At 42.2% G+C, this 23,942-nt stretch overlaps 1 protein-coding gene across 3 annotated transcripts in view; it reads right to left on the bottom strand.

Moving 5' to 3' along the window:
• The window catches only part of CRHR2 (corticotropin releasing hormone receptor 2), a 154,119-nt gene that overhangs the window by 2,631 nt on the left and 127,546 nt on the right, over positions 1 to 23,942 (bottom strand). For all 3 annotated transcript variants that reach the window (XM_036406635.2, XM_036406637.2, XM_036406638.2), the window contains 3 exons: positions 22,473 to 22,558; positions 19,290 to 19,425; positions 16,810 to 16,851 (listed from right to left, as the gene is read on the bottom strand). In XM_036406635.2, the coding sequence (XP_036262528.1) occupies positions 16,810 to 16,851; positions 19,290 to 19,425; positions 22,473 to 22,558 (264 nt within the window). The remainder of the gene's footprint in view (positions 1 to 16,809; positions 16,852 to 19,289; positions 19,426 to 22,472; positions 22,559 to 23,942) is intronic.

The raw sequence follows: 23,942 nt of genomic DNA, 5'->3' as shown, positions 1-23,942 counted from the left end.
GAGCATTTCCAACAAGTCTAAACATTCACAACTGAATCAAGCCCTCAGGATGGCTGGACCTGATGGATGGTGCATCCAGGTCTGTCCAGGACCTGATGGAATTCTTGGAGAGCCCCATCCCAGGGGCCCCTGCTGCCCTTGGATGTGAAGAATCACAGGGGATCTCACCAAGCTCTGGCACACCTGACCCAGCACCTCCAGCAGGCAGTGGAAGTTGCTCCACATCAGCAGAAGGTCATCCTCAAGCAGGTGCTGACCAATAGGTCAGATGAACCTTGAATTTAAGTGTAATTTTTTTTTTTCCCTTGGAGCATAGAAAGAGCCCAGGAACTCTGGCTCAAATATATACATATATAAGCAAGAGAAAAACAGGAGAAGGGAACCCTAAACCTCAAACACAATGAGAGGGAAGGCTTGAAATACTCCTAAAAAAGACCAAATCCCTGCCAAATCCCTGGCAGGGAAGACTCAAAGTCAGAACCTGGCATGAAGCATTTGGACCAATTTCTGGATATTCTTGTTGATATCTGCTTACTGTAGAGAGGAAACCAATTCAAACCCATAACCCAGGGAGATAAATAAGCCTACAAAATTAGGTGAGAGGAATCTGGGCCCAGCTTTCTGAAGAGTCCAAAGCCTGGACTGTTCATGACACTTGGAAAGGATGCTGACATTCTGCTGCCAACCTGGAATCTAGTGAACTTTGGAAGAAGCATTGTTACATAAAACTGTATCACGCCAGAGCCTCCTTTAACCAAAAGCATTGTTTTTTACAAAGAGGGGTTATAGATAATGCAATATAGACATTACACCTCAACTAGTGACCTATAGATCTCCTCCTCACCAAGAGGGAACCAGTCAGTGTGGTCAAAGGGGATGATTCATCTCCTTCTAAAGCAGGTGTCCAAAACAGACCAGATATTTGTGGTCAGATGAAAAATACCTATTTTCTTTAATAGGTTATAAAATGAGTCTAGACAACAAGCTCTATTTAAAATGTCTGGATTATAAATTTAGGTAAGTTCAGACAATATTGTTATCTAATCATGGATATTTTTTAGTCTTTATCATATACTTATTTTCACTGCATCCCCCAAAAGTAAAGGATTGTTTGAAGCCCCATTTTACCACAGGCAAGGGGAACTTTGGGCATTATCAGCAGTGATGCTGTTGTGGAGGAGACCTCAAAGGCATCAGCTGCCTGGGAGGAGGCCTGGGAGGAGCTTTCAGAGCCTGTGAAGCCCTTGCTGGCACAGGTTCTCAGCTCTCAGCACCTGGTGAGGTCAATCCAAGCCACCCTGGGCGTGTCTGTCACCACCACTGGCGCTGCATGGAAGGTGGAGTGGAAAATAAAATTGCTCAAAGATGAAGAAACATTGCTTTTCTTCATTTATTTGAGAGCTTGGGGACTGTCTGCAGGGGCTTTGTGAGGTCTACTCAAAACACAAGGAACACACAAAGTCTCCAGCCCCACTGCGGAGCAGCTCAAGTGTCCTGTCTAAGGGTGCTCAGATGAGTTGAAACACCTCAGGATTGGAGGTGTTTCCAACCCAAACCACACACCCTGTCAGTTTTAGGTGCCTCAGATGAACAGCGTGAAGGCCCCATGGTTAAAACACAGAAGAGTTCACAAGGAGGACACAGAAAAGGGGAAACTGCTCCTCTTCTCTTGGCTGGTTTCAATTGTCCCATTTCTGGATGGGCTTTCAGAGCCCTGGGCTGTAGCACTGCTTGTGAGAAACTGTGAGCAGACAATCCCCTCCCAGCACAGCTTTGTCCATGGAATACTGCAGGTTTTTGAGTACCAGCCTGGAAAACACTTTTGCAGTTGCCTCTTTGGGGCCTTTTCAGAGGAATCCTCAACCTGGAAATGTGGCTTTTCTATCAGAGCCCTTCTAGAGGCAGAGATTGGGCAAATCAGAGCAGAGGGTTTCTTTCTTTGGTTGTGTTCTCAGCTGTGATCTGTGCTACTGCCATGGTTGGCATGGTGGTTTTAGGTCATAGCTTGGACTCAGTGATCTCAGAGGTCTTTTCCAACCTAATTGATGCTTCTGTGATTTAAGACAAGCAGCTGCAGATTTCTAAGGTAAGGTGAGGAGAAAGCTACTCTGGGTTTCTTTTAATTTTCAATCAATGATTTGTTTCAATATAAATAATAACGTTTTTTACACTTAGTAGGGGTCAGACAGAACCTAATGAAACAAAGAATATGAGGGAATAGAGCTGGAGAAAGAGAAGAGAGAACACCAATAAAAGGAGAATTAAAGACAGCACTGCCAGGAAGAGCATGATCATCATGAGTGATTTGGAGATGAGAATGAGAACAATGTGGTTCAACAACAGTGCAGAGGGTTTCTGGAAGAGCCTCTCATTATGGAGCAGTAGCTTCAACACCTCTCCAGCAGTTTCACGATGGGGTTTGTTCAGGTTATAAAATGAGTTGAATGGCACAGTTATATGAAATAGCAGAGTCAGGATGGACTCCATCACAAACTGCAGCAGCCTGGACCATCATCCCCTTCTCCCCAAAATGACCTCCCTGGCTCACTGAGCCCTCCTGGGAAACAGGAGGAACACTGGAAAGCTGTGCCATGGTGTTGTACTTGGGAATTCACTATTGGCAAACCTACCGTGGTTCCACCTGCAGTGGCAGAGGGATCCTTGCCCCTGGTTCTGGATGGGAGGGGGGATATAAAGCACACCCAGAAGCAAATCCATGTGGCAGAGTCCATGTAAAGGAGGAGGCACCTCCCCTGACAGACTCACTCCTAATCTTGGCCAATTATCACAGAATCACTGAATGGTGTGGGCTGGAAGAGACCTTAAAGTTCATTTTATTCCAGCCCCCTGCCATGGACAGGGACACCTTCCACTGGACCAGGCTGTTCCAACCCCCATCCAATTATTGGATCCATTATTTATGCTTCCAGTACAGAGAGTGGAGAAAGAGACACAATTCCCCAGAGGATGGCACTCAGACCTGTGGAATTAAACACTCCTTGCTCCTCTGGGGACAAACCCAGCCTAACTGAGTGCTTAAACCAGACAAGTGGTTTAAGTAACACATGAACCACTGTCATGGGAAACTGTCCCCTGAAGCCCTGAGATGCAGAGGGAAGTTGCTTCTTGAATGCTCCTTTCTCCCCAGATGTCACCAAATGCTGAGATTTAGAAAAAATTTCTTCCTTTCTTCTGCAGTGAAATTTTGTGGGTTGGGTTTTTTTTTTGTTGTTGTTTGAGTTTTAATATTTTTAATTTTTGTGGGTTTTTTTTTTGTTGTGGTTTTTTTTTTTCCCCTGAGGAACCAGTGTGAAGAGATACTTAGCCACTGAAGCCAGATTAGATTTATCATTTGTGCTTCAAGCCAACCAAGTCAAAAAGAGCCACCTGGAGATAAAGATGTGAGTCTAAACAAGCAGTTGGCTTTTGTGATATGGTTTGAGACAGGATTAAAAAAAAAATAACAAAAATGCTGTCTTCTTGTACAGCTGGAGCCATTCCTAATGGACTGGGCACATGGAAATGGGCTCTGCACTTTCAAGGGTGAGGGCAAAGCATTTTTTAATGACAGAATAATTAACTGCAATTAGTATGTGACCAGAGTGCAAGCAGAAAAGGTTAAGGCCAAATTTATATCCTGTACTTGAACTCAGAAACAAGATGCTAGGTTAACTTTAGGCAAGAAAAGAAAAAAAAAGTGGCTGTGGCTACTGTAATAATGTGTTAAAAGACACCAAAAAAAGGCTATAGCACAGTGGAAGAGTAAAAGAAAAAGAGAATGCAAAATATCAACTATCAAACACGGTTGTTAATCTCTGTAAGAGCAGCCTCCTCTATTAATTAAGCATTTCTAGAGTCAAGACCATGTCCCAGAGTCAGCATTAGCACATTTATGACCTGAAATTGCCCAAGGAATTGCTCTGGGCTGTCATCAGTGCTTAGAGCTCCACAAGGAGCCCTGGAACACAAATTATCAGCCTCACCTCTGAGGAACTTTAGTTGCTTGACAGGACAAAAATTTCCCCTGCTCTGAGCACAGAGTGCCTGTGTTGACCCTTGGTCTGTCTCTTTCTTGCAAGCAGGTCCTTTTTCAGAAATGCCCTTTTCAGCTCTTTCTGCCATGTGTAAAGTCAATAATCCCAGTTTCAGAGCTGTGGTCAAATCAGGTTTGCCAACATTATTTGTGCCTACAGAGCGTGGGCACTGCTTTGGAACAGTCAAGAAAAAGGATTTGGATAATGGGATGAAAGGAAATCAGTGGGGAACTTTTTCTCTTCTGACTGGATCACCTAATCAGAGCAGCTGTCAGACTTATAGAGCATACTAAATAAAAAGTACTGTTAAAAACCTCTTTTCCCCCTCCTCCACAGCAGAGTAACAAAATAAATGAAAGAGATGGAGAGAAGGATGAAAACATTCAGAGAAGGTTTTCTGTTGACAAAATAGACATCAACCTTGTGCTGCTATTACCTGTACTAGACACTGGCAGCCATAAACTGCAAGAAATTGCATCTGCAAGAAACTGAAAGAAACTGCATTTCAACTAGAAATGAGCTGAGAAAAGAGCCTTGAGTAACATTAGAAATAACATTTTGGAAGAAATGTCATGTATCATTAGGAGAGAGGAAGAAGTTTTGATCCACTTACACAGAACAAAGGGGACGAATCACCTGGAGCTTTTGGATGTAATAAAACTAAAATATACTAAATATTATATATATATATATATATATATATATATATATATATATATATATATAACAATATTTATAATATAATATATATAAAATAAATATATATAAAGAATATTTATATATAAATATACTAAATATATATACAATATTACTATATAATAAATATATATATTTAAATATATAATAGTATATATAAATTTAAATATACACTATTTAATATATTTATTATATAGTAAATATATATATATTTACTATATAATAAATATATTAAATAGTGTATATTTAATATATATTAAATTATATATATAATTATTTATTTTTATAAATAATAATATTCTAAAATATAATAGTTATTATAATAGTAAGAAGAGTAGGAACAAATGAGCTGCCACAGCAATGGAAGCTGGAATTAAGGCTATTGGGATGTCACCATCCTCTGTCCCCAGGGGACATCCCTCACCTGGAAGTGTTCACAAGTGAGGGCCAGAAGGACAGCAGGTCCTCTCTTTTAGAATCCTAACTGTAACCTTTCTGTACCAACAAACACTAACCCCCCCAAAAGAACACTACATTTAACCTAAAGCCATAGAGAAAACATCCAAAATTAAATAATAAAACTAAAATTACAAGTGTGTAGTTTAAATAAAAGTATAACATATCACATAATAAAAAAATTAAAGTTTAAAATTTTAAAATATAATAATATATGTGAAAAATAAAATAAAACTTTTAAAACAGAAACTAATTCTTCTTCACCTTCTTCTTTATGGGTTTAAGTACTATTATATAATTAAATAAAAAATTTTGCATTACAAACCACACATAATTAATTATAAAGTTAAAAATAAAAATAATTTAAGTATTATTTCTTAATTAAACAATTTCCCTTTAAAAATGTTATTTAAAAAAAGATACAGCTCCATTTTTAATTTATTAAAGTGCCAGAGAACTCACAGATTATAAAACTATAATATAGATAAAAACTAATAAACATCTAAATCCAAACATAAAATACCATCTCACACATTTAATCCCAACAGTAGCACAAAAAACCCATCTATATCTATATCTATATCTATATCTATATCTATATCTATATCTATATCTATATCTATATCTATCTATATCTATATCTATCTATATCTATATCTATATCATCTATATCTAATCTATATCTATATCTATATCTATATCTATCTATCTATATATCTATATCTATATCTATATCTATATCTATCTATATCTATCTATATCTATATCTATCTATATCTATATCTATATCTATATCTATATCTATATCTATATCTATATCTATCTGTATCTATATCTATCTATATCTATATCTATATCTATACCTATATCTATCTACATATATCTATCTATATCTATCTATATCTATATATCTATATCTATATCTATATCTATATCATCTATATCTATATCTATATCTATCTATATCTATCTATATCTATATCTCTATCTATATCATCTATATCTATCTCAACACTCTCTGTCTGTAGAATAGTCACAGAATACCAGAATGGTTTGGGTTGGAAGGGACCTTAAAAATAATTTCATTCCACTCCTTCCACCATCCCAGGTTGCTCCAAGCCCCGTCCAGCCTGGCCTTGGGCACTGCCAGGGATGCAGGGGCAGCCACAGCTGCTCTGGGCACCTGTGCCAGGGCCTGCCCACCCTCACAGGGAGAATTTCTTCCTCACATCTCATCTGTATATTCATGGTGTTCAGCAGTCTGTGATTAAGTTCTTGCTCTGCTCAAATGCCACTTTTTATTCCCAGAAATCCTGATAAGAAGGTAAATTAATTAAATGAGTAAGGTTTACATAGATCTCAATGGGCTTTAAAAAAGACTGATTTTTTTTTTTCTCTGAAAACAGGTTGCAGTGGTGAATTCAACAACTTCCACCTACATCTAAGCACCTTTTTTGCTGTGTTCCAGATCCTTGTGCTGCAGTTGGAGGTGACTGGAGAATAACTCTGGACTTTAATTCTGCAAATTGTGGAAGGCTGATGAATTTTGAATGGATCTTTTTGCAAGCTTCAGATGAACAAGAGGGACTTTCAAGCAATGTCCAGACGAGCAAAGTGGATCTTTAAATTTCAAGGCACTGGTCTCACTGTGCCTGACTCTGCAGTGAAATTAATTTTCATGAGATTTTTGAAGTCTTGGCCTCTCCCTGTAGAGACTTAATAAGACCTAAGGTACTGGCAACACCTCATCAGAAAGAGACAATTAAAATAGGTCTCATTTGTGTGAATCATTGCCCATAAATGAAGCTGAAGGTGAGAAGCTCAGCTGGTTCTCTGCATGTATTAGGTGTTTAGGATTTGAGGGGTGGGAAAATCCCATCCATTAATTAACAGAACTTAAATAAATGTAAGGTGATGCCTTAAATGGTACTTTACAAGTTTTCCAAATGTTCAGGGTGTTCCTTGTGCTGGTGTTTGCAGGGTCCTCAGGATGAGGGAAGAGATGAGAATCTTGATTCCATGTTTCAGAAGGCTGATTGATTATTTTATTATATATATTATATTAAAAGAAAATTATATATTAAACCTATACTAAAAGAAAGAGAAATGAGACATCAGAAGGCTAGCAAAGAAAGGAATGATATTAAAATCTTGTGACTGCTCAGAGTCCCGACAGAGCTGGACCTGTGATTGGTCATTAATTAAAAACAACCATAAGAGACCAATCAAAGATGCACCTGCCACATTCCACAGCAGCATTATTGTTTACATGGCAGATAATTATTGTTTACATTTCATTTCTGAGGCCTCTCAGCTTCTCAGGAGGAAATATCCTGGCAAAAGGATTTTTCATAAAATATGTCCGTGACAGTTCCTCAGGGAGGATGGATGGCAAATGCTGGATTTAATAGCAAATGTTGTGTTGGTCAAATATTGGCAAAGAAGCAGAGTGGCCTCAGCACAGAGACCCCTGGGCTGACAGACCTTGGATCTCCAGGTGAGGAGCTCTGATGCTCCCAGAGAGACAGGAGTGTCTTTATCCACGTTTTATAAATCAACCACATCACTGAGCACCTGCACCTGTGCAAGGCTCCCACAGACCCAACCCCTCAGGCTAAGGGTGCTCACGTTACCATCACAAAAATATTGAACTGAACATCCCCATGAAGATGCCATTATCTGGATTTAATCCTCCTGAGGTCAGGAAGGGATGTAGTCAAAACAACCTGCAAGGCTCAAAGGAAACAAAAACAAAGCTTGGGCACAATGTTGGGTTTTGTTTCAGCAGGTACCCTCTATCACACCACTATTTATGTAATTGTTATGGGGTTTTTTTCTGCCTAAAAAAAAATATCCTGCTTAATTAGTCTGCAATCCCTTTTTTTTTTTTGGTTGTTTTTCCCAGGGTCTTTGGCAGCAATTCATTACAATCTGGGGATATTTTCATAGCCTGGGATGTCTAAGTTTATTTGTAAGGCCACAGCAGTGCAATTTTGGTATCCTAAATAACAGTTCAAGAAGCTGCAATAATTCTGACCAGCTATATATTAGACTTGCCACACATTTTTGTCTGGAAACAAATACTGCTCCTTCTTCTGGGCCACAAAGGACCAGAACTGCCCACAGCAGAGGGAGGCCAGGGGTGCACCCAGCCCACCCCAAGCCCCTCTGGCTTTGCTGTGGGGTGCTCTGGAGTCACCCTCACATCAGCAGTGGTGTAATGAGGAGGAAAATGGGATGGGAAAGGATCCTCAGGGCAAAGGGAATTAAACTTTAGCCCTCCAGTCCACCTCCAAATTCGTATTTTTTCAGAGATTTTAAGGAATGCTTAATGCACATCCTGTGGGCTTGGGATGAATAATGTGGAGCCAGCCTGGGCTGATGGGCAGGGGATGAGAAACCATTTCAGGGGTGACTCAGAGCTGGCAGTTCTAATTAACAGCCTCCCAAGATGATCAGATCAAAGCAAGCCACTTTGAGCTTAATAGATTTTGAAAGACAGATGATGCTTGGCTAAAGGGTCAACAGAAAAATAAAATTAAACATATTTATCTTTGCCTTGCACCTTGCTGTGAGAATAATTTACAGTGGCATCTGATCTATTCCTCTCTGATGATGTCTTCTCTCCAAGCCAGTTAATTGCATTTTAAATGTCAATTCATGGATGATTATTGATATTGGTCAGATAATACTGAGTCTGAGTCCTGAGCTAAGAATTCAGGCTCTAAAAGGATGTTTTCAGACTCAGGTCTAGGCTGGTTATGTATCCATCCAGGATATGGATAGAAATGAAGGACAGGCACTTTATTATGGACACAGAACTCATAATTATATAATAATTAAGGTAGGAAGGGACATCAGAAGGCCTCTGGTCCCATACCATGACCAGAGCACATCCAACACAGTGGTTTTATCCAGTTTTGAAATTATATCAGGGTCTTACCAAGTTATTTTCTGCACAAACAAGGACAGAGATCTCAAAACACCTTTGAGCCTCTCTTCCAGTGCTTCATCATCCTCACTCTTGTATTTTTTCTTCCCTGTTTAATTTTGCCTTGCTCCCTTCATTCAGCTTCAGAGTGGAGCTTGCTTTTCCATGAGCACCCCCTCATCAAGCACCATCCCTTTGTAGATGTAGGTTGTTCTCAAACCCTGTCACCTCCATTCCCAAGCTCCTGCTCTGGGATGGCCGTGCTGGGCTCTCCCATCATGGCTGGAAAGGTCTGCAAGGATCACTGAATTGCCATTCCCAAGCTCCTGCTCTGGGATGGCCGTGCTGGGCTCTCCCATCGTGGCTGGAAAGGTCTGCAAGGATCACTGAACTCTCTAAAGGAACTGGTGGTAATTGGAAATTGCAAGAAACACTTGATATCAAGGAAAAGTGATTTCTGGAGCAGGGATTCTTACTCCTCTGTTATCCTCTGGTTGCTCTCATCACTGCTGAGGTAGCAGGAGTGCAGCCAGCCCTATTTGGAATATGAAACACTTTAAATGCTCTCTTTGCCTCTCTCTGAAATACTTTAGTTTGTCTCAGGAGAAAACTATCACTGTTAAAGTCTGGCTAAAAGGTAGACATGACACCAGTAAAGGAACTGGATGGAAGATCCCTCTTCCTTTAAAGAAACTTTGGATGAGTCAAAGGCAGGAGAGAAATGCTGGGAGTGCTGTACTCATCTTCCCCTGTGGATACTGACAGTTTGGTCAGAGAGAGAAACAGAAAAACTTTGCCAAGAATTGTTCTGGGGAGTTTTAAGAAGACTGAGAGAAAGAATTAATACAATCTTGCAGCTGGTGTTTTGAACAGTTGTTTTCTCGTAAGATGTTCACCAAAGGGTGTTTCCTTAATTAGAACTCATGTGAGGGCTGTTGATTAAGAACCACTCAGGTTCTGGGTGAATGATGCTGGTTAGAAATATTGTCAAATTGCAATTAAGGAGCCTTTTGCCTCTGAGAATGTTGGAGTCAAGTGTCACCTTTCTTCCCATTCCTGACTCAATGGTGACATTGCCCTGGGCAGAAGGGGCTCACTAAAGAACTGAAAGGAAAAACTGACCTGCAGTGAAAAGGATCCAGCAGGAGTTGTGTGGGCATTCATTCCTCCAGCCCAGTTTCACACCATTCACAGAACCACAGAATGGCCTGGCTTGGAAGGAACATTAAACCTCAGCCCTCCCACCCCTGCCATGGGCAGGGACACCTTCCACTGTCCCAGGTTGCTCCCAGCCCCATCCAGCCTGGCCTTGGGCACTGCCAGGGATCCAGGGGCAGCCACAGCTGCTCTGGGCACCCTGTGCCACGGTCTTACCATCCTCACAGGGAAGAATTTCATCCTAATACCCAATATAAACCTGCCCTTTTCAGTTTGAAGCCATTCCCCCTTGTCCTGTCACTACATGCTCATGTAAAGTCTATCTTTGCTCCAAAAATCTCCATTCTAAACCCTTTTTTTTTAAATCCAGCATTACCTGAAATTAAATTCAGTCTTGTGATCTGTGAGATGACTGAAAACATTTTGAGGAGCATCTTGTTTTTTTGCAGTCATTGAAACAGAAGTTCACAAGCTGCATTCACTCTCAAGTGGCATTCAACATAAATGCATACTGATTTTTCATTATGCCAATTTTCATAACACCTCAATTTCTCAGAAACCTCTCATTGTCAATTTTCTTGGAAGTCCATAGATGCTCCTTTCCACTTGGATTAAATACAATTTGCATATTTTTGCCCTCTAGTGTTTCTCTCTGTCCAAAAAATGTAACTTTTTTTTTTTCCATAAAGCCTCTAAGCAAATTAATGAGTCAAGTGCCAAGGGGCCCCTTGTGCCCACCCATGGCACACACACTTCATTCAAAACAACTTCAGACCTTTTCAGAAGCAATAAAACACAAAAAGCTGCAAACTTTTAATCTAAACTGCTTCTCCTCCGTGGATTCACTGCAATAATTTGTCTGTAAGGCTTGGAAAGAGGGAAGGGAACAGAGCTGGGGAAGGGTCTGGAGCACAAATCTGATGAGGGAGCTGGGAAAGGGGCTCAGCCTGGAGAAAAGGAGGCTCAGGAGGGACCTTGTGGCTCTGCACAGCTCCTGACAGGAGGGGACAGCCAGGGGGGACTGAGCTCTGCTCCCAAGTCAGAAACAACAGGACAAGAGGAAATGGCCTCAAATTGCAGCAGGAGAGGTTTAGATTGGAAATTTGGAAGAATTCCTTCACTGAAAGGGTGGTCAGGCATTGAAAGGGCTGACAAAGTGGTGGAATGCCCATCCCTGGAAGTGTTCAAAAGCTGTGGATGGGGACATGGTTTGGTGGGGGCTTGGCAGTGTGTGGTGAATGGCTGAACTTGATTATCTTAGATTGGTTCTTTGATTTACTGATTTTTTTATCTTCAGCTGAGGGGCCTGACAGCCTCTCTCATGCAGCCAAAAAAGCCTGAAATTATTTCAGCTTCACAGTCCAGGAGCTGTGTGAAGCACTGTGTTCTGTGGAAAGGAGGGCAGGGGAGGTGGCTGCATGCCCAGGTCAAATGTCCACTCAAAAATGAGGGAAATAAAATCAGACTGTTTGAAATTCTTTGCATGGACTGAATTTTAAAGCTTCACTTTTCCCCTCCAGTGCTGCCACATTTGTGAGACCAAATCCCTGAAAATCGGGACATTTTGTGGTGGTATCAGGGGTTACCAAGGTGTCATTTTTGGTTAGATCTCAAGGCATGTTTGTTTAAATCAACAGAAGTTACAGAGGAAAAACTCTCAGCTGTTTCATTTTCCAAACTTCACAGACAGAACTCTAGGAACACAGACAAAGGGACAGAAACTTCACAGAACAGAATCCCTGAATCCCAAAATATCTCAGCTTGGAAAGGATCCATAAGGATCATCGAGTCCAACCCTTGCCAACTCTGTAGGCAAACTCTACTTTGGAACAGCCTCTCACATCCTGAGTGTTTTTAAGATGCTGATTTTGATTTTTAAACCCAGTTTTAGTTGTGCAGAGGTTTTGGAGCTACACAGACTGCACTGCTCAGATATTGTGGGAACTGTACTGAGGGGTACAGCATAAAGCTACCAGAGCCAGCAGAATTTTCCTCTTTAGTTTTCAGTTCATGCAGGTTTGTCAGGACACATGGTCCCATTTCCTGTGGCTCTGTCAAAATGCAGCCTTAAGTAATATTTCTGCCTTTTGCTCAGATTCCAGTAACTGCTATTAATGCTTTCCCTGTACCCAAACCAAGTGTTTTTTCACATCAGATTGAGAAATAGTCTCAGCATTTACTAAATCTCACTGCAAAATCTCTACGTGCACTTTAAAACACAAGCAGTAAATTCATTGCACAATTTCCTTTCCTCAGAAGGGACTGGTGTTAATTGTAGGCTCTCCTTATTCTGAGAACATTAAAATCCATCACAACTTTTCAAAGGCTGCATCCAATTCCAGCCTGGACAGGGAAGGAATTTTAGTCCCTATTATTCTCCTTCTTCCTCAAAAATACTTCCTGATGAGAAAACTCAGTGAAATCACACACTGAGCCTCAGGAAAAAAAAAAAAATCCAAATCAGGGTTTTTAATGTTGTTTCCTAGGGAGTAGAACATCCCTACAGCCATTCTTTCACACCTGAGGAACCCACAATGGTGTTTCCTCTGTCTTCCACTAAATGCAGCAGCTTTTAGTCTAATAGCAAAAGGAAACACATGAATTGTGAAGGGACAAGTCTCCCAGATATGAAGCACTCATTGAAGATCTTATGAGGGAAATTTTGGGGTTTTTTTGAGGGCAATCCATAATTTTTGAGCTCTACTACAGACAGCTACTGGCAGTTTGTAAGTGCCCAGCAGGATGTGTATCAAACACAGGATGGGATGGACGGAGCTGAGATCACAGCATTATTAAAGCTTAAACTGATGGATTTTCCAGGCTTTTTGCTTGTGTCATCATTCAGAGCAAACCTGGCACTGGGTGGGGGGATGAGTAAGCTGATAAAGACCTTTACATGCATTTAAAGAACCCAGCTCTGCTGCAACTGGAAAACCTGAATTATTTAAAACCTTCTGAGACAGCAAGTTATCAACCCATCCACCACAGCCAGGAACACTGAAGAGATATCTCAGTGAAGAGATACCAACAAGGCTTCAGTGATTTCTATGAAGCTTTCAGGCTACTGAAAGGCTGCCCCTCACAGGTTATTTTTCCCTTTTTTGAGCAAAATCAGGCACCTCATGGGGATTGAGTGGCATTGCCTTCATCACCACTTCTAGTAGGGATGCCTGGCTGGGAGCAGCTCAGCTTTTAAAATAGTGCACTGTGAAATGCAAATTTGTGTTCTGGACAATGTGATTACACACCCAGAAAGCTCTGAAAAGTCACTGAGTTTGCTGCTTTCCTTCAGTGCTGTGCAAAGCTGAGGCTAGAACAGAACAGGAAATTTTATCCTGAAAAAGCTTTCTGATATTCCAAAAAAACATTGCCACAGTACATTAAGATGAACCCAAAGTTTTTTCACAGTTTTAAAATAGACAATATTTAATATTTGGGGGTTTGGACTTGTGGTTCACCTCAAAGAAGCAGTCAGAGAGTTGCCATGGTTTAGTCAATCAAGTGGAAGTTGCACATTAGATGTCAAAAAATGCTACAGGGAAGATTTCCCTCCCAAATTCAGCTTTTGTGGGTGCCCACATGGCTTCAGGGTGTCTGGGCATGCAGTGGAGAGCCAGCCCAGACTGGAGCTGCTCAGGTGAGCAGATGGAGGTGCTTGTTGTAAACCAAGCTGATAAAAAACTCCAAAAGCAAAAAGGTTTTATTGGCTGGCTTGAATTACTGCCAAAGAGCCATCTGAAAAACCCCATTGGATCCCAGCTGGCTTTCCCACTTCCCAGTCAGATGAGTGTGGCATTCACATTCTCTGATAAAATCCCTTCACCCAGGATTTTTCTCCTGGAAGCTGAGAAGCCTCAGAGAAAAGGAAAACAATTCTTATCTCATTTGCTTCTCCTGTGTTGTGCTCATGTGGAACGTGTTTGGAGATTGTTTACCCACAGGTGATTGTTTCATTGGATTCTGCTGTGAGTTGTTTTGATTCTTTGGCCAATCAGGGCCAAGCTGTGTCGGGACTCTGAAAGAGTCAGGAGTTTTCATTATTATCTTTTTAGCCTTCTGTAAGTATCCTTTCTGTATTCTTTAGTACAGTATAGTATCATAAAATAATAAATTAGCATTCTAAGAACATGGAGTCAGATTCATCATTCCTCTCTGCCACAAGGGTCCCTGCAAATACAATAGATGAGAATCTTCTCCAGATCCTGGATCAGCTGGTAAGAGCCATGGGGATGCCTCAGATCCTCTGCAGCCTCCCCAGCAGCACCAGATATCTGAGTTTAGGGACATGAATCAGCATCCCAAGCTGGGTGTCTCAACCTTGGACAGACTCCCTCAGAAATACCTACTCCCAGTGTGATGCAGCTGGAAAGTCAGGTCTGGAATCAGTCCAGATCTCCCAGTAGCTTGCTCTCAAGGCCTAGAAGTGCATGAGGTGAATCACCCTCCTTTGACAGGCTCGATTATATCTGAACTCATCAAGGCCACAGGAGATGGGATGCTGGCTCATGGCTTTGGACAGACAGCTTCAGACTGGTATAGGGAACGGGAAGTGTGGATATTTCTCCCAGTAAAAACAGCTGAAAGAATGCCAGAACAGCCAGAAGAGTGAAAACCTGCTGTGAACAGCCAACAGCTCCAAGTCTGAGTGCCACAAAATGGAAGTGGGGTGACAGAAAGTCCTGACTGGCTGTGAGATCACATGGCCTGGGTTCCAGCCCCTGATGGTCACTGGGACACCAGTGGAAAAAGGAATAAAGACTTTAAAAAAGCCTGCTATCTACAGGAAGATTCTCCTTCTGCTGGAACAGTGCAGACCTGATGAATATGACAAGTAGACCACAGAATATCCCGAGCTGGAAGGGACCCACAAAAATCATTGAGTCCAACTCCTGCAGAGACATCCCAAAAATCCCAGCTTGAGCACATCCAGAGGGACAAGGAGGCTGGAGAGGGGCTGGGAACACAAACCCTGTGAGGAAGCCCTGAGGGAGCTGGGGGTGCTCAGCCTGGAGCAAAGGAGACTCAGGGCTGCCCCCATCACTCTCTGCAGCTCCTGAAAGGTGCCTGTGCTCAGCTGGGCCTGGGCTCTTTCTGCAGCAGCACTGACACAACCAGAGCACACAGCCTCCAGCTGCACCAGGGGAAATACAGGCTGGATAGCAGGAAAAGTTTTTCACAGAAATGGTGATAAAGTTCTGGAATGGCTGCCCGGGGAGGTGGTGGAGTCCCCATCCCTGGGTGTGTTTAACAAAGGCCTGGATGTGGCACTGGGGGCCAGGGTTCAGGTTGAGCTGTTGGGGCTGGGCTGGACTCGATGACCTTGAAGGTCTCTTCCAACCTGGTCATTCTGGGAATTCTGTGAATCCCTGGGAGTGTTGTCCAAACGCTCCTGGAGCTCTGGCAGCCTTGGGAATGTTCCCATTCCCTGGGGAGCCTGGGCAGTGCCCAGCACCCTCTGGGGAATAACCTTTCCCTGATACCCAACCCAAACCTCCCCTGACACAGCCTGAGGCAAATGCAGTTCTACAGGCACCTGTATTTTGGAGGAAGATTTAAACTCCCTGTTTTTTAAGAGGCAAATGTAATGGTGACAATTTATGGAAGGAAAGTTGGAAAGAGAACAGAGAAACCTGCTGCCAGGATATAAAAGTGGATGTGCTTAGCTCAGAAAACTGAGCTGCTTCTTGTAAGCATCACCTCAGAATTCATGAGGAAGAGGGAAAGATATTAATGTAAAATAAAACAAAGAAATATAATAAAAATAAAATAAATTTGTAAAATGAAAATATTTAAAATAAAATTCTGCCTCTTTAAGCCATGCCCATTCTTTCTCATAGCCCACAATGAAATTAAGAAGCAGCACAAACAAAGTTTATACCAATACAGCAGGAATAATGAAATACGGAATTGATTTCTGCAGATACTAAAATTTTAGCTGGACAAAGATGACACATTTTAATGCAGGTAAATGAGTCAATGACAATGTAAGCAGGGGAAAGATTTAAATCTCTCACACTCTGGGGTGGAAGTCAAACACTGAGGGTTATTAGTGAAGCATTTCTTGCTTGAGTAGCAGTACCTCATATTAATTCTGATTTAATCTGTTTTCAGCCCTCTTTTCTGAAGGCAACAGGCAGTGATCACTCAGAGGTAGTGACCCACATGGACAAACACTCAGATCAGCATGGTACAATAAAAATGGGTATGCAGCATATCCTTAACCAGAGTCCAGCTCAGGAGTAATTATCTATGCCCAGAAATTGTCTTTTTAAATTAATGAGTAACGTCAAAGAAGTCTTAAGATGAAGAACAGAAAATTTATTATCTGGCACAACTTCTTTCCCTCTGCCCTGATCTCACAGGTAATAGTCTGAAACTGATATAGTTTTGAGGACAAAGGCTGGAAAATTCAGGTGCACATTAAGAGCCTTCTACAAGAGACTGATGGGACTGGGACCCCCTGTAAAAAAAAATCTCAGGTCTCTGTAATCAGGCACCCAAACAAATTCCACCTCCCAGGGGTGAATTACTTACCTCACCATTCAAGAAGCAGTAAAATACTGACACAAAGAAACCCTGGAAAGAAGAGAAAGCAGGCAATTATTAGGTAAATATTTGAACACTGTTACTGACAGAGGGGATTGTCCCTGCAGCTGGGCTAAAACATCTCTCCATCATGCAATCCCCCTCAGAGGAGCTGTCCCATGGCTGACAGCTCTGGGGGGACACCCCAGGCACTCACAGGGGTGTTAAATGGCTTTAGATGGTCCCAAGAGGGCAAGTGCATCATCAGAGTGCTTAAATTCACCTGAGCTCAAAGGCTCTCGGCAATCTGCTGACAGCAGTGACTGCAAAGGCTGGAATTCCTGAGAGTGGAATTCTGCCCATCTTGGTTTTAGGGCTGTAATTATTATCACCATGAACCACCAGAGACATTACCCAGTCACCAGAGATTCCCTGTGCCTGCTTTCTTACACACATCTTCATAGAACTAAAGAGCAATGCAGCATTTTTTTTTGAGACACTGAGCAACAGCAGATAAAAAATACAATCAATTTTAGAGAATGAAAGTGTGGAATTACTTCACAGGTAAAGGCCAAGCTTCTTCCTTGTCAGGCTAAAGGGGACATATTTTATTTTGGATATTCAGCTGTGATTTCTGGTGGGATGCAATCAGTAAGAGCAGTAACCCAACCCTAGATTTGGCTTGCCAGCTGCATGCTTGTAGTGATATCCTGGGCATCAGAGCACTTGTTCCTGCACACAGGAGGTAAAAACATCAGTGTCAAACAAATTCCCACCCTAGTTCAGGAGGTAAAGCTGCAGGACCCACCTGGGCAGAAAGGAGTGGCTAAAGATCCTTCAGGGTGTTCAGTTGTTTTGGGTTTGTGCCAGATTCACAGAGGTGGGGCAATTTCTCACATTGCACTGCCTTTTCCATCCTGCCAGAGCTCCAGTTAATCCAGGGCAGGGAGGAGATGGGGCTGATGGCTCAGAGCAGGCTGGGCAGCACAGCTCAAGTGTGTCTGAAACACTGTCCCTTTCCTCCCAGAGAAATTCCTACCAACAGTTTGTTCAGTGATCCATCCCTTGAAACATGAATGATCTTTGAATAATAGAAAGTATCAGGAATTTCTCTGAAAGCAGCTGAGTAATGTTTTGTTGTCTTCCTTTCTTTTTAACCAACTAGTTCTAAACTTACACTCACCATGTCTTTTTTTTCTGAATCAGAGAAAATAGTTAAAATAAATTGCTAACATCCCTTAAAAATAAATATCACCACATTACATAACTTCTAACATTAATTAAAAAATGGGCTGTTGGCTGCACAGAACAACATATCATTATTGCCCTAACAAAGAGCTTCTTTTTACTCCCTTTTCTCCTTTGCTGGGTGCAATGAGGAACTAAAGGTGAGACTGATTAAATAAACATAAACTTGTCTGGAGACTCTTAGAAGCCAAACAGAGCAGCAAGTCCAACAGGAAGGAGCTGTTTCCCTTTGGTTTAGCAACACTGAGTCCAAGTCTGAGCCCAGTGTGTGCCCTGGGAAGAGAGAGGCACCTCAGGAGGGGGACCCCTCATCCTCTCTCAGGCAGGTGGAATGAAACATCTCTCTCTCTACTGATTTTATGTCAGGAGCTGAACTCAGTGCTGACTTAAGGGAGATGAATCCCTCCAGTCCACACTTGAGAGGATTTCCCACTCCACATGACACTCTTGTACATCTATTATTCCTGTGTGAACTAAGCTGAGCTATTTGCTGAGGGATGCAGGACCCCAGGCAGCTCTTCCAAATGCAGTTTATTGCATCCCAGATGTTACAGCAGCCCAGGGTGTGGGTGACAGAGCTGTGCCCACAGCTGTCAGCTCCAGCTGCAGGCAGCCCTGCAGACCCTTTGGTTTTGGTTACAATGCATTCTATACTTTCCTTTGCTGAGCATCTTAATACAGAAGAACCAATCTATACCTTAACTATTATCTATAGCCTGTCATAACTACTGTAATTACCATGTTCATGTTACTATTCTCCAATCACTAAAAGTTAGTACATTACAGTTTAAGCTAGAAGTTGTTTTTCAGTTTTCTTGCAGTGGAAAATTCTGAGACCTTTTTTCTACTTGCCACATTTGCTGACTTGTTTGCCTGTGCTATCTTTGTGCTTGGTAAAAACATCTTCTTGTTTGAGGTGGGTTTATCCTTTGCTCTAAGCCATAAAAACCCCTTCTAACCAACACACCCTTTGCCTCCTTGGTTATCCAGTAAGACTGGCTCAGCAATTCTTTTCTACTATATAAAAACTTGCTTCCATCTCTATTCCTTCTTCAGAGTCTACATTCAAAAATCTTTATGCCAAGCACACATATCTGTGAGACTTTCTTTTCAAACTTTCATCCTTCCCAACAATTTGCAACTATAATTTCTATCACAGATTTTCATTTTCATGGCTGAAAAGCAGCAAGGACAGAGCTGTATAGAGTATAGAGCTTTCAGCTGTAAGCCTGCTCTCTTACCTGAAAAGACTGAAGGAAGGAATTGAAATAGATGAAAACAATCTGGGAAATGTCATCCTCGCCAGGGTTGACAAAGAAAAGCATGTAGGTGATGCCAAGCAGGGGCAGGAGAACCAATGTGGCCTTGACTGCCTTCCTGTGGGCAGGGAACAGGAAACAAATGAACTGTCACTGTCACATTGTGTGAAAAATCCTCTTTACCTGGGATTCTTCTCCTGGGAAGCCTCCGAGAAAAAGGAAAACCATATTATCTCATTAGCTTCTCCTCTGTTTTGCTGCTTTGGAGATTGTTTATCCAACAGGTGGGTGTTTGACTGGTTTGATGTGAATTGTTTTAACTTAATGACCAATCATGGTCAGGCTGTGTCAGGACTCTGGAAGGAGTCACAATTTTCATTATGATCTTTTAGCCTTCTGTCTGTATCCTTTCTCTATTCTTTATTATAGTATTCCATAATAGAATTATAATATAATATTATATAATTATAATATAATTTAATTATAATATAATATTATATAATTATAATATAATTTAATTATAATATAATATAAACATATAAAAATTAAAAAATAAAATATAAAAAAAAAAAAATATAATAATAAATTCTAAGAACATGGAGTCAGATTCATTATTCCTCCCCATGACAGGGGACCCTGAAAATACAACATGAACACAGGGAAGAACAACCATGGAAAGGAGGAGCAGGGCCAGAGTGCCACCCTCCCTGCCTGGGCAGTCCTGCCCACCTGGGGAAGTGTCCCAGGACAGCCTTTGAATCTGCTGCTTCCCCCACTCTCTGAACTCCAGGGGGTGAATGGGAACCTGATTTATATCCCTCTCTTTCTTCCTCCTTTTCTCTCCTACCAGCGAGGCTTGCAGCCTTGGGATTCTCTGCAGGTTTGCTGAGTGATTTCTGACACCCCAGGGAGATGTGATCAGTGCCCAGCTCAGCTGAGACCCGCTCTGTGCCCAGCATTTGAGGTTGTCTGCAGTGTAAACACTTTCTGCAACATCTGCCCACCCAACTCAGCTGCTCAGGGCTGTCTCAGGAACCACAAATCACAAAGCAGGTGGTGAAAGAGTGATCATCAATAATCATCAATGAGTAACAGAATTATTAGGGACTAATCCTTATTATTGGTGCTGTTAACAGTGTCTTGGGCTGTCAGCTGATAGCAGCATGTCATTGTATGAATACAAAGGCTGAAATTTGGCTAAGTCTGTGTAAATCCCTGGATAATGCCATAACAGGTAGATAAAGACAGGCAGGGGAGCACAAAACCAGTGTCAGGATAAAGTGACAGCCTTAAGGAACCAGCTGCCACACAATTTAATATCTGCTTAGCAAAGGGTTGCACTGCTCTGCCTTAGAGCATCAAGGCTTTGCTGGAATTCTGGAAGTTTCCATTTAGGCTGGAAAAGACAATTCCCTCAGAGAGCCTGCAAGGATAAGATCATTGTCATCTGTTCAGGAACAATGGCAGTTGCTGTAGATTGATTCACTCTAATGTCTCTAATGCCTCCCTGCAAGCTGCTGAAGGGATAAAAATGTACTGAGGTTTGAATCAAGGCTTTTTCAGGCCAGTTTTAGTTTTATGGCGTGAGGTTTGAGCAAGAAAATGGGATGTTCTTCCCTTCATTTCTCAGGAAATGTGCAGAGAAGGGTCTGCACTTCAGACCACTGTATGGACTTCACTAACAAAACCCTGACAGGAGCAAAAGGAAGGAATCAGGCAAAACAACAGAGCCCATTACTGCAGCAAAACTGCCTCCAAAGTGCAGCCTGATTTGAGGACATCAAGATGCAACTCAGCTTGATATGCTGAGATTTTATCCAGAAATGAGTTAGAGTGACTGATCTCACTCCACAAAACCTGTGCCATTTCCTACTGCAAGGACCTGATAGTCCCTAAGTCCTTCAAATATCTTCCAAGATACTGCAGATGACAAGAGAGGGCACTCAGCATCTCCTGGTGTCTGAGAATTTGCTTTTAGGCTGTTAAGGCTGACCTAAGCCCACACTGCTGTCTGCAGGGGCCAGGCCACCTTCCCTCCTGCCTTTTCCTTTCTGCCATCCCAGTGCTTGTGGGGTCTGCTGGGTGTGGGAACTCATTTCCCTGAGAAGCCAAACCCAAATGAAGGTACTGGTTAGCTGAGGATCAGTTCTGTGCTACAAGCCCCTGAGTGGTTACACTAATTCTGGCAGCAGCTGGAAGGAAGGGGCACAATCACCCCTTGTTCCCCTCCCCTACATTTTAAATGGAGCATTAAATACCTGTATGCATACATGTGGTGGTTTGACAGGAAATGTGTCTTTTGGGATGCTATGGTTGGGCCAATGGATATTCAGATTTTAATACTGGCATCCCAAAAAACACATTTCCTGTCAAACCACCACAATACATTAATCACAGAATTCCAGGGTTGGGTTGGAAGGTTAAAGATCATCCAGTTCCACCTCCTGCCATGGGCAGGGACACCTTCCACTATCCCAGGTTGCTCCAAGCCCTGTCCAGCCTGGCCTTGGACACTGCCAGGGATCCAGGGGCAGCCACAGCTTCTCTGGGCACACTGTGCCAGGTTCCCACCCTCACAGGGAAGAGTTTTTTCCTAATATCCATCCAAACCTACTCTCTGTCAGTTTGAAGCCATTTCCCCTTGTCCTGTCACTCCAGACCCTTGTCAATGGTCTCTCCCCACCCTCTTGCAGGCTCCCTTTAGGCTAAAATTCTGTCACCCCAAAGCCTTTTCCAGGCTGAGCAATCCCAATTCTCCCATCCTCTCCCCACTGCTCCATCCCTGGGATCATCCTGGTACCTCCTCTGGACTGGCTCCAGCAGCTCCAGGTCCTTCCCGTGCTGGGGAGCCCAGAGCTGGATGCAGCACTTACTCTATAAACATTTGTGTACACACAGAAATGGGTAAATCTGTCCTCACATGAGACCAAATCCTTCAGATTTCATGGAAAGGAGGGGATTCTCTGTGTGTTGGGGCACGCCTGAAGTGAAATGGAGTGGACAGAAAAATGCAGGGAGGCTTTTCTGGGGAGCCTGCACACATAAATACTGTGGGCCTAATTTATGAGTTCCATCAACAGTGGCACCTGGAAAGACAAAGATGGGACGAGGACAGGACAATCAAGGCAGAGCTCTGTTAGCACCAGAAATCACAAGCTGACTTACCTGTACTGGATTGTTTCTGAAGTGGTTGAAGCTCTCAGCTTTGTCATTAAAATCCTAACTATGTTAAATAGAAATACAAAATTGATCTGGAAAAGAAGGGAGAGAGAGGAAAAAAATGCAACCAGTCAGTAAAATAATGGCTTACAGGATATGATACACCTTAAAAAGCATATTTTATAGTTTCAATCTGAGTGAAAACAGCCTTTTGGCTTTACCACTGATTGCAACAGACTCAGAAGTTTACTAGAAATACCAGATTATACAGCAAACATCCAACAACTCTTAATGCTTCCAAAACAGCAGTGAAAATGGAGTACATTATTGCCCTAAGAAGGAGCTTCTTTTTACTGCCTTTTCTCCTTTTCTGGGTACAATGAGGAACTAAAGGTGGGATTGATGGATTTGCCACTCCCCTTTTCAATCTGCTGAGCTGACTAATTATTATTTGTGCTGCAGCCTCACCACTGAGAACTGGTATTTGCTCTAATTACTGCTGTACCATCTGCTGGCAACTTTCTTGCATAGTGCAAACAGGAGATTAAAAAACCCAACAAAGTGAAGAGAAGATTGATTTTTAGGCTGTGATCAGTGGAAGGATTTGGCTCTTAGGAGCAGGTTTGGAGTTGTTTTCAGAGCATAAAGCAGGGCAGCTTACAAGACATGGGTCTGTCCCAAAGTTGTCAGAACTACACAACTGCTGAAGTCCCAGCACAGCTTGGGAAAAAATATTTACCTGACACACAATCCCAGGGGCTCCTGGCATTTTTCAGCCCCTGAATGGAACAATTCTGTGATTGACATCTGAATATTTACAAACACCCCAGCAGAGCTGCCAACTGAAAGGTGTTCTCAAAATATGCTCCTTTTTCCCCATGCTATGGGGTGTATTTCAATGTTTACATATCTTGGCATCCATCAGAGCATTCCCTGTGGCTCCTGCTCCATGGCTCAGAACAAATGGAGCAATAAAACACCTGAGCAGACTCTGGAGACTGGCAGCACTGGGAATTGTGTAAACATCCTATGTGAGATACAAAAATGCTGTTCTAGGAGTGAACACGGCATTTTTGAAAATGATTTCCTCAGCAGAGCAGGGCCCTGGGGAGTACAAGAAGTAAACAAAGCACTGCAGCCTATGTGCTTGTTCTCAGATTTGTTTTTTGTCATATTAAGAACTTGATGCTGGTTCATGCTTTATTTATCAGAGACAAAAGCAGCTCCATATCTGAGGTTTTGAATTGAATCTTAAACTCCTCACACTGGTGCCTGCCCTGTTTCTCAGTAACACAAAGAGAGATGTTCAGGCAGACTCTGCCCAACAGGAGGTGAATGGGGGTGACCTTCACCCACAGAATGAAAACTTCCCTCTCTGCAATTCTGCTGCTGAATCTTGAGGTTCTCTATCAGCTCAGAGCCATGCTTGAGTTATTTCTACCAAGGGTGCAAAAAAGGCACTAATCCAAAATGTGC

Source organism: Molothrus ater, chromosome 1, assembly GCF_012460135.2.
Source record: "Molothrus ater isolate BHLD 08-10-18 breed brown headed cowbird chromosome 1, BPBGC_Mater_1.1, whole genome shotgun sequence".
NCBI classification, from domain to species: domain Eukaryota; kingdom Metazoa; phylum Chordata; class Aves; order Passeriformes; family Icteridae; genus Molothrus; species Molothrus ater.
Note: the sequence above shows the minus strand (reverse complement) of the source record. Positions and strands in the feature narration are given on the sequence as shown.